Here is a 15,937-nt window from a genome sequence, read left to right on the forward strand (position 1 = left end):
CTTTATCAATCTTGGAACTGAATTTAGGAGCTGAGACGTAATGTTGCAGCTATATAGGACCCTGGTCAGACCCCATTTGGAGTACTGTCTCAGTTCTGGTCGCCTCACTACAGTAAGGATGTAGTAACCATAGAAAGGGTGCAGAGGAGATTTATAAGGATGTCGCCTGGATTGGGGAGCATGCCTTATGAGGATAGGTTGAGTGAGCCTTTTCTCATTGGAACACACAGAGGATGAGAGGTGTCCTGATAGAGGAGTATAAGATGTTGAGAGGCATTGATCGTGTGGATAGTCAGAGGCTTTTTCCTAGGGCTGAAGTGGTTGCCACAAGAGGACACAGGTTTAAGGTGCTGAGGAGTAGGTACAGAGGAGATGTCAGGGGTAAGGTTTTTATTCAGAGTGGTGAGTGCGTGGAATGGGTTGCCGGCAACGGATTCGATAGGATCTTTTAAGAGACTTTTAGATAGGTACATGGAGCTTAGTATAATAGAGGGCTATAGGTAAACCATGTAATTTCTAAGGTAGGGACAGGTTTGGCACAACTTTGTGGGCCAAAGGGCCTGTATTGTGCTGTAGGTTTTCTATGTTTCTATGAAATCAAAAGCTGCTGCTTCCTACCTGTATTTCAGTATGCCATCAACTCAGCTGGGCCCATCCTGCTGGTGGAACAGGATGTATCCAGAATCATGATGGCAGTATCTGATACATTGTTTGCAAAGTATGACCCTGTAAATATGACTATGTTGCTTCAATTGTTGCTAGTCTCCAGATGTTTGTAAGGAGCACTTTGCAAAGCAGACTGTGCTGCAAGCAATTTTGCATGTCTAGATCCAAAGCCAGAATGATTCCAGGAGTTCCACTCCAGCTGCTTTTTTAAATATAATAATGGTTCAACTGATGGGCTCTGTGAATTCCTCTATGAAGGACATTAATGAATCTGATCACCTTTGTGACAAATCAATAGTTTTACTGGCATTATAATAGGGGCTAATAATTGTTTTCCAAAATTCCAAATTATCAATTTAATTTAAAATCCATAATTGTGGTGATGAAATATATAAACACAGGAGATTACTGGAGATCTTGAGCAAGGCACACAAAATGCTGGAGGAACTCAGCAGATCAGGCAGAATCTATGGAAGAGAATAAACAGTCAATAACTCAAGTCAACATCCTTCATCAGGAATGGAGCAGAACCAGAATGAGGAAGTGGGGGGAGGGGGGAAAATATCAGCTAACAGGTGGTAGGAGGGACTAGATGAGGGGAAGATTATTGGGTGGGTTGAGGGAGAATAATACAAAAAGCTGAGAGGTGATTGGCGGAACCTACTGACTCTCACAGTTATCTTGATTATCTTTCCCTCCTCCCCCCATCTTCTCATTCGGGCTTCTGCACCCTTCTGTTCCAGACCTGATGAAGGGTCTCAGAGCAAAATGTGAACGGTTTATTCCCCTCCATTGATGTTGCCTGACCTGCTGAGTTCCTCCAGTATTTTGTGAATGTTGCTGGTAAACTTTAGGCTCAGGTTTTTGGATTGTTCTTTCCTACATCTGGTTACTAGTTTGGTTTATCTGCTGCGACACCACTGGACCCATTATAGGAGACAGCAAGCTGTGCCACAAAATTTTTACCTATCATTTAGAAATGACATAGAAAATTAGTCAAGGATAATTAGAGATTAATAATATTTACTTCAAAACTGCTGATTACAAGGACTCTGAGCTTCATACATGAAACAAATCTTCAAACGTTTCTTACCGTATACCTCTGGATTGAGTGATATGCATGGTAGAGTTCTGCTAGATGCTGGAAGTGGTGAAACTTTTTAATCATCTCGAGTTGCTTTTCCTTGTTTTCTGTTAAATACATTACAATGCTTTTTTTTAAGGAATTACATTACTCATAAACAACAAATTCAGCTGTACACACTTACTTGCAAATGATCAGAAAAGGACCTTTCGGATCTATAAACTTCTGCTACTTTGTATTTAAACCTACTTATCCGTTTCTTCCATCTTCTCTTGCATGGCAAACACATTTTCTTTTCACACCATAGTTGGTTAACTGTGAAGAGACTGAGTTTGATACCAAAACCATGGTACCTTCAGCATTATTTTGACACAAATTCTGGGGTCAGCTTTCATGTCTTCACAGCCCTTAAAGCACTGCAACCAAAATTTAATAGGATGTAGTTGTTTAAAGAAAGTGGTCTCATCCAAGGTCAGATAAAGATAAATAAGGGCACAACTATTTACAAATATAGAAAGGAGAAAGTGCCTGTAAGCAGTTTCAGGACTAAAGTGGAAGAGCTTCTAAACAAGGTTCACTGTACAAAATTATAAAAATGCTTGTGAAGCAACTAGGGCTTATGGGTTGAGCCAAGGATTGATTAGCTCCACTGTCAAGCCATTGCATTGCACAGTCAAGTGCTAATGACTACTACAAGCTTACCTCGAGCTATATCTAGGCACTGTACAGACAACATCCAATAATAATAGGCCGCATCATTGAACCGGCTTTCCAGAACTGCATTGTGGGTCAACTGTTCCAGAACTTTAACTGCCTCATCCTGCTGGCCGGCTTTGTGAAATGCTGGGAGAAAGAACAAAGAACACAAAACAAAAAAAAAAATCACAATAAATCAAAGCTTCAGAAATCTGTCAGAAAATAAATAGGCTTTTTATCTATTTGATCGTACTCTGACATTATGAGCAAGATCTTAACACATGCACCTACTTACAGTATATTAGTAAGATTATCTCTGCCCTCCACCTTTGCACAATGTCCCTATATATGTTTGGTTTCCTTGGTGTCCAAAAATCTACTGATCTGTCTTGAGGGCTCAATGGCCAAATATTCAAAACCCTTTAAAATTACAAAGATTATCAACACCTAATGCAGAATACTTTCCCCACTTTTCTAGTCAGCTTGGCTTTTGGTTCTATCCTGAGAAACCTTATGACTAGGGAGTATAGCTTTAATTGACCGTTTATCTACAAATCACCTCAAAACAGACTAAAGGAAGTTAAAGAACAAAGAATAGTACAGTATTGGTCATTTGGCCCACAACATTGTGCCGACCCTCAAACCCTGCACTCCCCCCCCCCCCCCCATATAACCATCTACCTTAAATTCCTGTCTAGTCGTCTCTTAGATTTCACTGTGCCTCCACGACTGACTCAGGCAGTGCATTCCACGCACCAACCACTCTCTGAGTAAAAAACCTTCCTCTAATATCCCCCTTGAACTTTCCTCCCCTTACCTTAAAGCCATGTCCTCTTGTATTGAGCAGTGTTGCCCTGGGGAAGAGGCGCTGGATGTCCACTCTATCTATTCCTCTTAAGGAAAACTTCTTTAGGAAAGAAGTTGAGAAGCAGAACCTCAAAGGTAGTAATCTTGGGATTACTGCTTGTGACACATGACAGTGAGAATAGGAATAGAGTGAGGTGGAGGATAAATATGTGGCTGAGGAATTGGAGCAGGAGACAGGGATTCAGATTTCTGGATCATTGGGATCTCTTTTGGGGCAGGTGTGACCTGTACAAAAAGGACAGGTTGCACTTGAATCTGAGGGGTCCAATATCCTGGTGGGAAAGTTTGATAAGGCTGTTGGGGAGAGTTTAAACTAGAATTGCTGGAGAATGGGAACTGAACTGAAGTGATGGAGGAAAGGGAGGTTGGCTCACAAATAGAGAAAGGGAGGAAAAGCAGGTGATAGAGAAGGAATGTGCTCAGTCCGATGGATTGAGATGCATCTATTTTAATGCGAGGAATATCATGAATAAAGTGGATGAGCTTAGAGCGTGGATCAGCACTTGGAGCTATGATGTTGCAGCCATTACAGACTTGAATGGTGCAGGGGCAGAAATGGCTACTTCAAGTGCCAGGCTTTAGATGTTTCAGAAAGGATAGGGAGGGAGGCAAAAGAGGTGGGGCATGGCACTGTTGATCAGAGATACTGTCATGGCTGCAGAAAAGGAAGAAGTCATGTTGGTGTTGTCTACAGAGTCTGTGTGGGTGGAAGTTATGAATGGGAAAGAGTCAATAACTCTAGTAAACACAAAGTACTCTGCAGATGCTGTGGTCAAATCAAGATGAACAAAAAAGCTGGATGAACTCAGCAGGTCAGGCAGCATCTGTTGAAAGGAGCAGTCATCATTTCAGGCGGTCTTAGCCTGGTCAATAACTCTACTGGGTGTTTTTTTAAAGACCACCCAATAATAACAGGGACATCAAGAAGCAAATAGGGAGACAGATTCTGAAAAGGTATAATAATAACAGAGTTGTTGTGGTGAGAGATTTTAATTTCCCAAATATTGATTGGCATCTCCCTAGAGTGAAGGAGTTTAGATGGGGCAGAGTTTCTCAGGTGTGTTCACTAAGGTTTCTTGACACAATATGCAGATAAGCCTACAAGAGGAGTGGCTGTACTTGATCTGGTATTGGGAAATGAACCTGGTCAGGTGTCAGGTCTCTCAGTGGGAGAGAACTTTGGAGATAGTGATCATAATTCTACCTCCTTTACCATAGCATTGAAGATGGATAGGAACAGATAGGGAAACATTTAATTGGAGTAAGGAGAAATATGAGGCTTTCAGGCAGGAACTTGGAAGCATAAACTGGAAACAGATGTTCTCAGGGAAACGTACATAAGAAATGTGGCAAATGTTCAGGGGATATTTGTGTGGGGTTCTGAGTAGGTACATTCCAATAAAACATGGAAAGGGTGGTAGGGTACAAGATCCATGACGTATGAAAGCTGTTGGAAATCTAGTCAAGAAGAGAAGAAGACCCTATGAAAGGTTCAAGAAACTAGGTAATGATAGGAATCTAGAAGATTATAAGTGCTAGCAGGAAGGAGTTTAAGAATGAAATTAGGAGAGCAAGAAAGGGCCATAACAAGGCATTGGTGGACAGGATTAAGGAAAACCCCAAGGAAATCTACAAGTATGTGAACAGCAAGAGGATAAGACATGAGAGAATAGGACCAATAAAGTGTGATAGTGGAAAAGTGTGTATGGAACCAGAGGAGACAGCTGAGGTACTTAATGAATACTTTGCTTCAGTAATCACTACGGAAAAGGATCCTGGCGATTGTAGGGATGACTTGCAGTGGACTGAAAAGCTTGAGAATGTAGATATTAAGGAAGAGGATGTTCTGGAGCTTTTGGGAAGCATCAAGTTGGATAAGTCACTGGGACTGGACGTGATGTACTCTAAGCTATTGTGGAAAGCAAGGGAGGAGATTGTTTAGCCTCTGGCATTGATCTTCACATCATCAATAAGGATGGGAGAGGTCCCGTTGGATTGGAGGGTTGTGAATGTTGTTCCCTTATTCAAGAAAGGGAGTAGGGATAGCCCAGGAAATTATAGGCCAGTGAGTCTTACTTCAGTGGTTGGTAAGTTGACAGAGAAGATCCTGAGAGGCTGGATTTATGAACATTTAGAGAGGCATAATATGATTAGGAATAGTCAGCATGACTTTGTCAAAGGCAGGTCATGCCTTACGAGTCTGAATAAATTTGTCGAGGATGTGACTAAACACATTGATAAAGGTAGTGTAGTGTATATGGATTTTAGCAAGGTATTTGATAAGGCAACCCATGCAAGGATTATTGAGTAAGTAAGGAGGCATGGGATCCAAGGGGACATTGATTTATGGATCCAGAACTGGCTTGCCCACAGAAGGAAAAGCGTGGTTGTAGACTGGTCATATTTTGCATGGAGGCTGGTGACAAGTGGTAACCCTCAGGGATCTGTTCTGGGACCCCTACTCTTTTGTGATTTTTATAAATGACCTGGATGAGGAAGTGGAGGGATGAGTTAGTACATTTGCTGATGACACAAGGTTGGGGGTGTTGTGGATAGCGTGGAGGGCTGTCAGAGGTTACAACTGGACAACAATAGGATGCAAAACTGAGTTGAGAAGTGACAGATGGAGTTCAACCCAGATAAGTGTGAGGTGGTTCATTTTGGTAGGTCAAATATGATGGCAGAATATAGCATTAATGGGAAGACTCTTGGCAGTGTGGAGGATCAGAGAGATCTTGGGGTCGGAGTCCATCGGACGCCCAAAGCAGCTGCGCAGGTTGACTCTGTGGTTAAGAAGGATTATGGTACATTGGCCTTTATCAATCTTGGGATTCAGTTTAAGAGCTGAGAGGTAATGTTGCATCTATATAGGACCCTGGTCAGACCCCACTTGGAGTAATGTGGGCAATTCTGGTTGTCTCACTAGAGGAAGGGCGTGGAAACCATAGAAAGGGTGCAGAGGAGATTTACAAGGATTTTGCCTGGATTTGGGAGCATGCCTTATGAGAATAGGTTGATTGAACTCGCCCTTTTCTCCTTGGAGAGGTGGAGGATGAGAGGTGATCTAATAGAGGTATACAAGATAATGAGAGGCATTGATCGTGTGGATAGTCAGAGGCTTTTTCCCAGGGCTAAAATGGCTAGCACGAGAGGGCATAGTTTTAAGGTACTTGGAAGTAGGTATAGGAGTCAGTGGGAGACGCTCATGGAGTGAGTACTGTTTTGGATTCGCTCCATAACCTTTACTTTTTTTTTAACCTTTGATCACCCTTATCCAGCTTATTTTTACCTACACCGAAAGTTTCTTTGTTATTTTTTTTTGAACTTACTGTTAAGATTTTGTCGTGAATTTTTGAAGATATGCAAACAGAAATGTCTCTCAGGTCTAAAGGACGAGAACCTGGGCACAATCCGAACGGTAACGGAAAGAAGCAGGCTCCGCCACAACACACTCAATTAACTTATGAATTGTTTATGGAGGTTTTGGACAAAAAAATTTGATGAACTACAACAATTTTTTAAACAAGATATAAAGGCTTTTCAAGATTACATGGTTAAGACGGATTTAGTAATTAACCAGCAGCAAGCTCTTATCACATCTCTGCAAGAAGATGCTCGGAAACGAGATTTGACTATTGAAAAACTGCAACAGGATTTAATTTCGACCATTAAACTGGTGGAAGCACTTAAAGCCATGAGTGTCGATTTTGAGAATCGGTCCAGGAGACAGAACCTACGTATACTTGGTCTTCCAGATGGCATAGAAAAAGAAGACCCTTCAAAATATTTTGCTCAACTATTAAAAGAAGCGTTTCTATCGATTTTCCCAAATAACCCTCCATTATTGGATTGCGCACATAGAATTCGGCGTCGATCACCGAGTGCTACAGATAAACCTTTGGTTGTAATTGTCGGGTTTCATTATGCACACGATAAAGAACAACTTATTCGTGCGGCTCGGCAGGCAGGAATGGTTAAATTTCAAGAGCACTACTTCCGTTTGGTTGAAGATTTTAGCCTTGATCTTATGAAAAAAAGGCTTCTTTTCAAACCGCTGATGGCTGAATGTTATGAGAAAAATCTGAAACCTGCGCTCCTATACCCTGAGAAGCTTCGAATCTCTCCGCCGAATGTTCCACGTCAGGTTTTCCTTTCTATATCTGAAGCGAGAAGTTATCTGGAGAAGAACTTCCCTACTGCTACAGACACCAGTCTCTAATAAGTGAACGATTCTGATCGTGTAAGATGGTTCTCGATTTCTTAAACCAGAATTAACCTCTGGTTATTGGTGTAGGTTTATCCTATACTTTATATTTAAGTTAAAGGATGTTTTCTTCATATCAATTGCTCTGTTTTATACACTTTAACCATTATACTATATTCTTGACTATTAATTTTGTTCCTTCGAAGGTATATTTTGAACCCTTTGAAGGTGAATTCTTTTTGATTAAGATGGTGGTTTTTTGAAAAAGATTTTTGGTTTTGTTTAAGATGGCATTATTTTTTTTTCTCTCGTCTTCTTCCCGCAATGCATCGCTTATCATAGCTTAAATATTTTTTGTTTTGTCTGGGCTATAGCCCGATTTATAAGCTTTTAGTGACTATATTCTTATTTTTTACAACTAATTATATTTAGAAGTATGGTTTTTAGTATAGCGATTTTAATTTTTAAAGTTGGGGTGGTTTTTTTTAAAATATATATCCTTTATATATTGAGTGGTCTTCTGCTGACATGGGGGTAGAATTAGTCTCATTCTTTCCTTTTTCAAGCCATATTTTGGCTTTTTCTCTTTTTCTTGGGGGGTGGGGGATGGTCTGTTTTCTAATTTTATTTTTTCTCCATCAGTTTGTTTTAGTTTTTTCATTTGGGCTGTTTTTGAACTTCAAATATGTCTGCGTTGTCGTCACTTCCGGGTCCTCTCTTTACTTTTGTTCCTCTTCCGTGTGCATGAGTTTACAAGTTGGTTAACCCTTTCTATACCAAAGGGTTGATTTTAGAATTATGGCTCAGACCATTAATTTTGTGTCTTGGAATACTAATGGTTTAAGTCATCTGATTAAACGAAAGAAGATTTTCAAAGTATTCCAAAGACTTAATGCTCATATCATTTTTGTACAAGAAACTCATGTGGGGAAGGAGGACAAATTTCGCTTTTTTAGGTTTTGGCGGGGTGAGCAGTATCTTGCACATTCGAACGCCAAAGTAAAAGGAGTTTCAATTTTTATTGACTCCTCTATTCCATTTGTTCAACATGATATCTTTTCGGATCCGAATGCTAGATTTTTGTTAATTATGGGTTTACTTTGTAATAAAAAGGTTGCTTTGGTTAATGTTTATGCTCCAAATGTGGATTGTCCTGACTTTTTTAAGTCCTTATTTACTTCTTTACCCAATCTAAATGAATATAAGTTAATAATGGGTGGTGACTTTAATTGTTGTTTAAATCCTTTGATGGATAAATCTTTATCTATTCAGACTTTACCTAATAAGTCGGCCACTTGTATTAACTCCTTTTTGATTGATAATGGAGTTTTTGATGTTTGGAGATTTCGGCATCCTAACGACAAAGAGTTTTCTTTTTTCTCACATGTTTATCATTCTTATTCGAGAATTGATTATTTTTTTGTAGACCCTTGTTTTATTCCATCGGTAATCGGTTGAAATTATAATATTATAGCTATCTCTGACCATGCTCCATTAATACTTTCTATCAAATTTACGGATACAGTTTCTAATGCCAGACAATGGCGATTTGACTCTACCTTATTGCAGGCCTCGGACTTTATAAAATTTATGAAGGAGCAGATCGATTTCTTCTTTTCAACTAATTCCACAGATGATATCTCCTGCGGAACACTTTGGGACACTTTTAAAGCGTATATACGTGGACAGATTATCTCTTAGTCCGTTGGTTTGAGAAAACATATTAAGAAGGAAACTCTTTTATTGGTCGATAAAATTAAAGAGATTGATAAGAAATATTCGATCACTCCTAGTAAGGAGCTTTACAAACAAAGGGTTGAACTTCAAATGGAACATAGTTTATTACTTACATCTCTGATTGAAAATCAATTAATGAAAACCAGATCTGATTTTTATATACATAGTGATAAATCTGGTAAACTGTTAGCTAGTCAATTGAAGAATGCTTTGGTTAAACGTCAAATCACTAAGATTCGTCAGCAGAATGGGAATTTGACAGTTAATCATGATGAGATAAATAAGGCATTTCAAGACTTCTATACCTCCCTGTATCAATCTGAATTCCCTCAGGATCGTAATACCATGTGTGATTTTCTTGGGAAATTAAATTTCCCAAGATTATCATCCGATGATCTTTCAATATTAGATACTCCTATTACGGATGTAGAAATTAAAGGGGCTATTTCCTCAATGAATTCTGGGAAAGCACCAGGTCCAGATAGGTATACAGTAGAATTTTTAAAATTTTTTTCCGCTACTCTTTCTCCTTGGTTATGTAAGGTTTTTGAGGAAGCAATTAGATTGGGGAATTTGCCACAATCTTTTTATAGAGCTTCCATTTCTCTAATATTGAAGAAAGATAAAGACCCTACTGACTGTGCATCCTACAGACCAATATCTTTATTGAATGTAGACTCCAAGATTTTTTCCAAGTTACTGGCATCCAGATTGGAGAAGGTATTACCCAAAATTATTTCAGAAGATCAAACTGGTTTTATTAAAAATCGCTATTCTTTCTTCAACGTTAGGAGATTACTGAATATTGTTTATACTCCCTCACATGACATTTCAGAATGCGTGATTTCATTAGATGCGGAGAAAGCATTTAACAGAGTTGAATGGCCTTACTTATTTAATGTGTTGGAGAAGTTTAATTTTAGTCCGACATTCATTTCTTGGATTAAATTGATTTATCACACTCCAGTAGCCTCAGTGTTTACCAATAATCAAAGATTTCCCTTTTTTTGCTATTTCGGGGCACTAGACAAGGATGTCCTCTTAGTCCATTACTATTTAACATTGGCTTAGAACCTTTGGCAATTGCCATCAGAGAATCACAGGATATTTTGGGTATTAATTGTGGGACAGACATTCATAAGTTATCTTTGTATGCAGATGATTTATTATTATTCATTTCTAACCCTGAGAAATCTATTACAGCAGTTTTATCATTGTTGGCTCAATTTAGTGAGTTTTCTGGGTATAAGTTAAATCTTAATAAGAGTGAATTGTTTCCTTTGAATAGACAGATCCCAATATATGGAAATTTACCTTTTAAATTAGTTAATGACTCTTTTATTTATTTAGGGATCAAAATCACAAAAAACCATAAAGATTTATTTAGGTTTAATTTTTTACCCTTAATTGATCAGATTAAAGGCTTGTTTACTAAGTGAGCACCATTATCTTTATCTCTAATAGGCAGGATTAATGCCATAAAGATGGTTATTTTACCTAAGTTTTTATATATTTTTCAAGCGGTACCAATTTTTATTCCGAAATCTTTTTTTACTAATGTTGATTCAAAAATTTCCTCATATATATGGCAGAATAAAAATCCCAGGTTAGGTAAAATACATTTACAGAAGACAAAGAAGGAAGGTGGGTTAGCATTACCTAATTTCAGATTTTATTATTGGGCAGTTAATATTAGATATTTGTCATGTTGGTTGAAAGATTGGGGTGGATCTTTTGGCCCTCATTGGGTGAGTTTAGAAATTAAATCTGTATCAGGTTATGCTCTGGATTCTATTTTAGGGACTTCTCTCCCTTTTGCTCTCTCTAAATTGCCGAAACAAATTGATGACCCAATAATTAAACATACTTTACGTATATGGTTTCAATTTCGGAAATTTTTCGGGTTGACTCAATTTGTTTTAAATAGTCCTATTGTATTTAATTGCTTTTTCCACCCTTCCATTATAAATCAAGCTTATTTGGCTTGGAAAATTAAGGGATTGCTAAGATTTTCTGATTTATTTTTGGACAATTGTTTTATGTCTTTTGAGCAATTATCCAACAAGTATAACTTGCCTAGATTTCATTTTTTTAGATATTTACAGATTAGACATTTTTTAAGTACTGTACTCCCTACATTTCCAAATTTTGTGCCTTCAGATATTTTGGAGAGTTTGTTTGAATTAGACCATTTTCAAAAAGGGCTTATTTCAAAACTTTACAATATAATTATGAAGATATGTTCAGAGCCCCTTTATAAGACCAAAAAGGATTGGGAAAGAGAGCTTAACCTTATTATTCCTAGTGAGAATTGGGATAGAATTCTTCAATTAGTTAAGACATCATCGATATGTGCCAAACATTCATTAATACAATTTAAGGTCGTACATAGGGCCCATATGTCCAAGGATAAATTAGCTCATTTTTACTCTTATATAAATCCTATTTGTGATAGATGTCAATCTGAAATCGCGTCTTTAACTCATATGTTCTGGTCATGTCCGCTTTTGAGAAAATAGTGGAAAGATATTTTTGATATTATCTCTGTGGTTTTGAATATTGATTTACAACTTCGTCCTATTACCACAATCTTTGGTTTACCAATGATGGACTCACTGCATTTATCTTCTTCCGCCCGTCGAATGATGGCTATCTCTGATGGCTAGAAGATCTATATTGTTGAATTGGAAGGAAATTAACCTTCCCACTGTATTTAATTGGTTCTCTCAAACTATGTTATGTTTAAATTTAGAAAAAATTAGAAGTGGTGTTTTTGATATCTCTATTAAATTTGAAAAGATATGGAGACCATTTATTCAATATTTTCATATGATGTAATATGACCCCCGTTCCAAATTCATTTGACTTTCCAGCTTTTAGCTTATGTATGTTGAGAGGACCGGAAGTGACAGCATTGATGAATATTTATTCTTGTGAGATATTATAAACAGCCCTTTTTTTGCTCCCGTTTCTTTTTTTCTTCTTTTTTTTGCTTTTTTCTTCTTTATTAGTCATTAGATTAGTAGATTAATAAATTTTGCATTATATTTATTTTTTTTCTTTTTTCTGTTTTTTTATACCATATATTATGAAATATCTAGACTTACCATGTTCATACATATACCGTATCGTTTATGTCTTGGTAAATCCATTTATACTGTAACTATTGTTTATGTCTTTTTTCATCTGTAATGGAATTTGTATGTTTGTAATTTTTTTATTAATATATCATTTGTATTTTGTCCACATTAATAATAATAAAAAGATTGAGAAAGAAAGAAAGGAAGTAGGCACAGAGGAGATGTCAGGGGTAAGTTTTTTTACGCAGAGAGTGGAATGGGCTTATGGCGGCGGCAGTGGAAGCGGAAACGATACATTCTTATAAGAGACTCCTGGATGGCTACATGGAGCTTAGAAATGGTAGGGACATGTTCGGCACAGCTTTGAGGGCTGAAGGGCCTGTATTGTGCTGTATGTTTTCTATGTTTCTATCTGGTTAAATCAGTCTATTGGACCTCTGCTACCTTCTTTCGAAGCTTATCTTTACTTGGATATGGAAACCAAAACAGTCAAAAAGTGATAGAGTTATACAGCATGGAAATAGGCACTTGAGCCCAAATGGCCTATGATGAACAAGTTATCTCATGAAATTGGCCCATATGATTCTAAATCTTTCCTATACTGTCTGAGCTGTTTTTTAAAAAAACTTACTGTATTTACCTCAGCACATTCCACATACATAACTGCCTTTGCATAAATGGTGTTGTCTCTCAAGTTCCTATTAAATCTTTCCCTCTCACCTTAAACCTATGCCCTCTTTCCTGCAACCCCGGGGATAAAGACTGAATGCACTCACCCTATGCCCCTCATGATTTTGTACATCTCTATAAGATCACCTCTCAGTCTTCTACATTCCAAGGAATAAACCTTGCCTGTTGTATTGTTAACCTTTATGCTTAGTCAAATGTCTCACTACCACTGTGACCCTGAATGTAACAGAACTGGCTGCAGGAGCTTTGGTTACTTCTATGGGAACACACCATGAGAAGCAGAACTGTGGGGATAGCTATGGGAACATGAATGCTAGATAAACATGGGGGTGGGACTTGTGAAGTGTGACAGGTGATGATTATTTCTGGCTCGGTGGTTTGAGATGGTGCTATGTGTTGGTCCATTTACTGCAGCATTTCATATCAATGGAAAAGGTATAAAAGTAGAGCAGTCGGGGGCCTTGATTGGCGTTTTTCAGGACTTCACCGATGGGCTGGTTGTGAATAGTGCCACGGGAGAACAGAACCTACAGTGAGAGGGACCTGCACTCGCCTAGATAAGTATTTTAATGCTTGCTCTATTCCGTTCTAAGTAGATACTTGGGGTTTGTGTCTTTCTGTTTCATCAAGTTAAATACGAGAACTTTTTTTTTTACAAAACATTTTGTAGTCGGCAAAGTATCTGGCAGTTACAATAGAAAGTTTAGAAGTTAGAGGAAGAAGGAAGACCACACCCATGTGAAGAATACTGAGTTTGCCAATATGTGGGGTTTGGCAGCCTGGCCAAGTTGCTGGCCGATCATGGTGCACCAGTGGATTGGATGAACAAGATGGTGGATTGGACACCTTCTCGTGTCTGTACTAAATGGGTTAGGGTTCCCAAACAAGAGGGGGAGCCCGCCATTGGCCATTCTAAAGCAACAACATTATAAACTAGACAATCTCTCAGAAAAAACAGGAAATAGGGTATCTTAAAAATGAAGTGGAGTACTGAATCAGTGCTGCATGACCCTGTCGGCGCAGTCCTGGGCTGAGGAGATGGAGGAAAAAACTGTCAAAATTGCCTGCCACCTGGCCAAGTTCTGATAGCAGGAAGCAGCACAAAGGGCTAATTGATGACTGGAACCAATGGAGGGCGATCTTATGGAGTAATGACCCAAATACCTGGGATGCTAATATTTGGTTTGATGGGGAGATTCAGGATGAGAGGGTGAAAAGTCTATATGCCCCCCAGCTCTCGAAAGCCCAACTAGGGTTACTACATCTACAGAAACTTACTCTGACCAATCTTGCTCTCCAAGCACCCTCAGGATCTCCTGGCACTCCTGTACAATCCGGTACTCCAGGTTAATGTGTCAACCACCTACTAGAGGAAAAGTACAAGTGGAGACCCATAACGGTGACCAACCCACTGATAACTAGGGACTATTCCTCCAAGGAATTGGTAGAGCTGGGGTATCGGTACAGACAGAAATCAGATGACCATTAGCGGTATGGCTGTAAAGAATATAGGATTCGGAGAGAGTGGAGTGATCTTATCCAACCAGGAGGGAGGAATGTCATCAAACCATGAGATAAACAATGCCCTATGGGGGAATGGGTAAGGAGGAATAATGTTTGTGGGAGAGAATAGCTGCAATGGTAAAGGATAAGCATCCCTCCCTGTTAGACTGGGATTTAAAGTCTTGAGAAGAGTGAACAGAGCAGAGGAGTGGACTAAGGCTCTCTCCTTGGGCCCTGATCACTGGGATTTATAAGGGTGTGGATGGCCTACCAGAGGATCAAAGCTTCACCTCAACTATGGAAGGTAAGGTATCTAGTAAAAATGGCAGGTCCGCATCTGAAAGAAATAAAACTGCTCCTTTTAGGAAGGGAGGACAGTAGGGGCTATCAAACTCTTGGTGAGTTTGGCACATATAGGTGGGGCTTGTAGCTGAGTGAGGAAGATAGAGAAGCAGAAGGGAGGGGTTCCTGCCTAAACTATAAGGAGACATTTTGGCCCTGGTCAAGGCAGACATCCCAAAGGAATGACTGGATGTGTTACCCACTGTTGCCTTGTATGCTTTATGGAAAGATCATTGTCAAAATAAAAAGGGAGAGGAGTTTTTTTTTGTGGGGGGGAGCAAGGGGACATCCCTGCTGATTCACCAACCAATGGACCTCGCCCTTGAGACATTGCAGAAACCTTTATGAGACTTGTAGCAGTAAGACTCCAGAGACAGGTGACAACCTCTTGCCCTGTAGGACAGGAATGGCAAGTACTCCTGGCACTGCTCAATAACCCTTACTCAGGCAGGAAACCTTAGGTACATATTGCTGTATATTAGGGAAAGGGAAATGTGCAACAGTGGATGGCACAAGTCCACACTGGGGCTGAGCATACTGTTGACTCAGGTAACCACAGTAGGTGAAGAGTTCCCTGGGTGATTACAGAAGGCCTGGAAGAAGATAGAAAGCTAGTGATGTGGTGCCATGACAACATTTCCCTCAAGCACAGCAAAACTAAAGAGCTGGTCATAAACTTCAGGAAGGGAGGCATTGCACACACTCACATTCACATCAATGATGCTGAGGTTGGGAGGGTTGAAAACTTCAAGTTACTAGGAGTGAACATCACTAGTGGCTTGTCCTCATCTAACCATATAGATATTGTGACCAAGAGAGCTCTCTGGTCCCTCTACATCTTCAGAAGGGTAAAGAAACTTAACATATTCTCTTCATAAAAAGCATCCTATTCATGCGAATTAAGTATATAGCAACTATTCTGCCCAAGAATGCGAGAAATTGGTGACTTTGTGAAGTAGCCACCCTGCTCATTCTCTTCTCCCCCTTACACTGGGCAGAAGGGAGAAAAGCTTGGAAACATGTGCCACCAAGCTCAAGGATAGCTTCTATTGCACTGTTATGACCAAA

At 39.2% G+C, this 15,937-nt stretch overlaps 1 protein-coding gene across 2 annotated transcripts in view; it reads right to left on the bottom strand.

The window, feature by feature from the left end:
* ift122 (intraflagellar transport 122 homolog (Chlamydomonas)) overlaps positions 1-15,937 on the bottom strand; it is a 217,225-nt gene that overhangs the window by 42,678 nt on the left and 158,610 nt on the right. For both annotated transcript variants that reach the window (XR_009506855.1, XM_059944491.1), the window contains exons 21-22: positions 2,453-2,593; positions 1,760-1,857 (exon numbers count right to left, since the gene is read on the bottom strand). Coding sequence is in view for 1 of the 2 variants with exons in the window: in XM_059944491.1 (XP_059800474.1) it covers positions 1,760-1,857; positions 2,453-2,593 (239 nt within the window). In the remaining variant the exon portion in view is untranslated. The remainder of the gene's footprint in view (positions 1-1,759; positions 1,858-2,452; positions 2,594-15,937) is intronic.

Source organism: Hypanus sabinus, chromosome 19, assembly GCF_030144855.1.
Source record: "Hypanus sabinus isolate sHypSab1 chromosome 19, sHypSab1.hap1, whole genome shotgun sequence".
Lineage (NCBI taxonomy): Eukaryota > Metazoa > Chordata > Chondrichthyes > Myliobatiformes > Dasyatidae > Hypanus > Hypanus sabinus.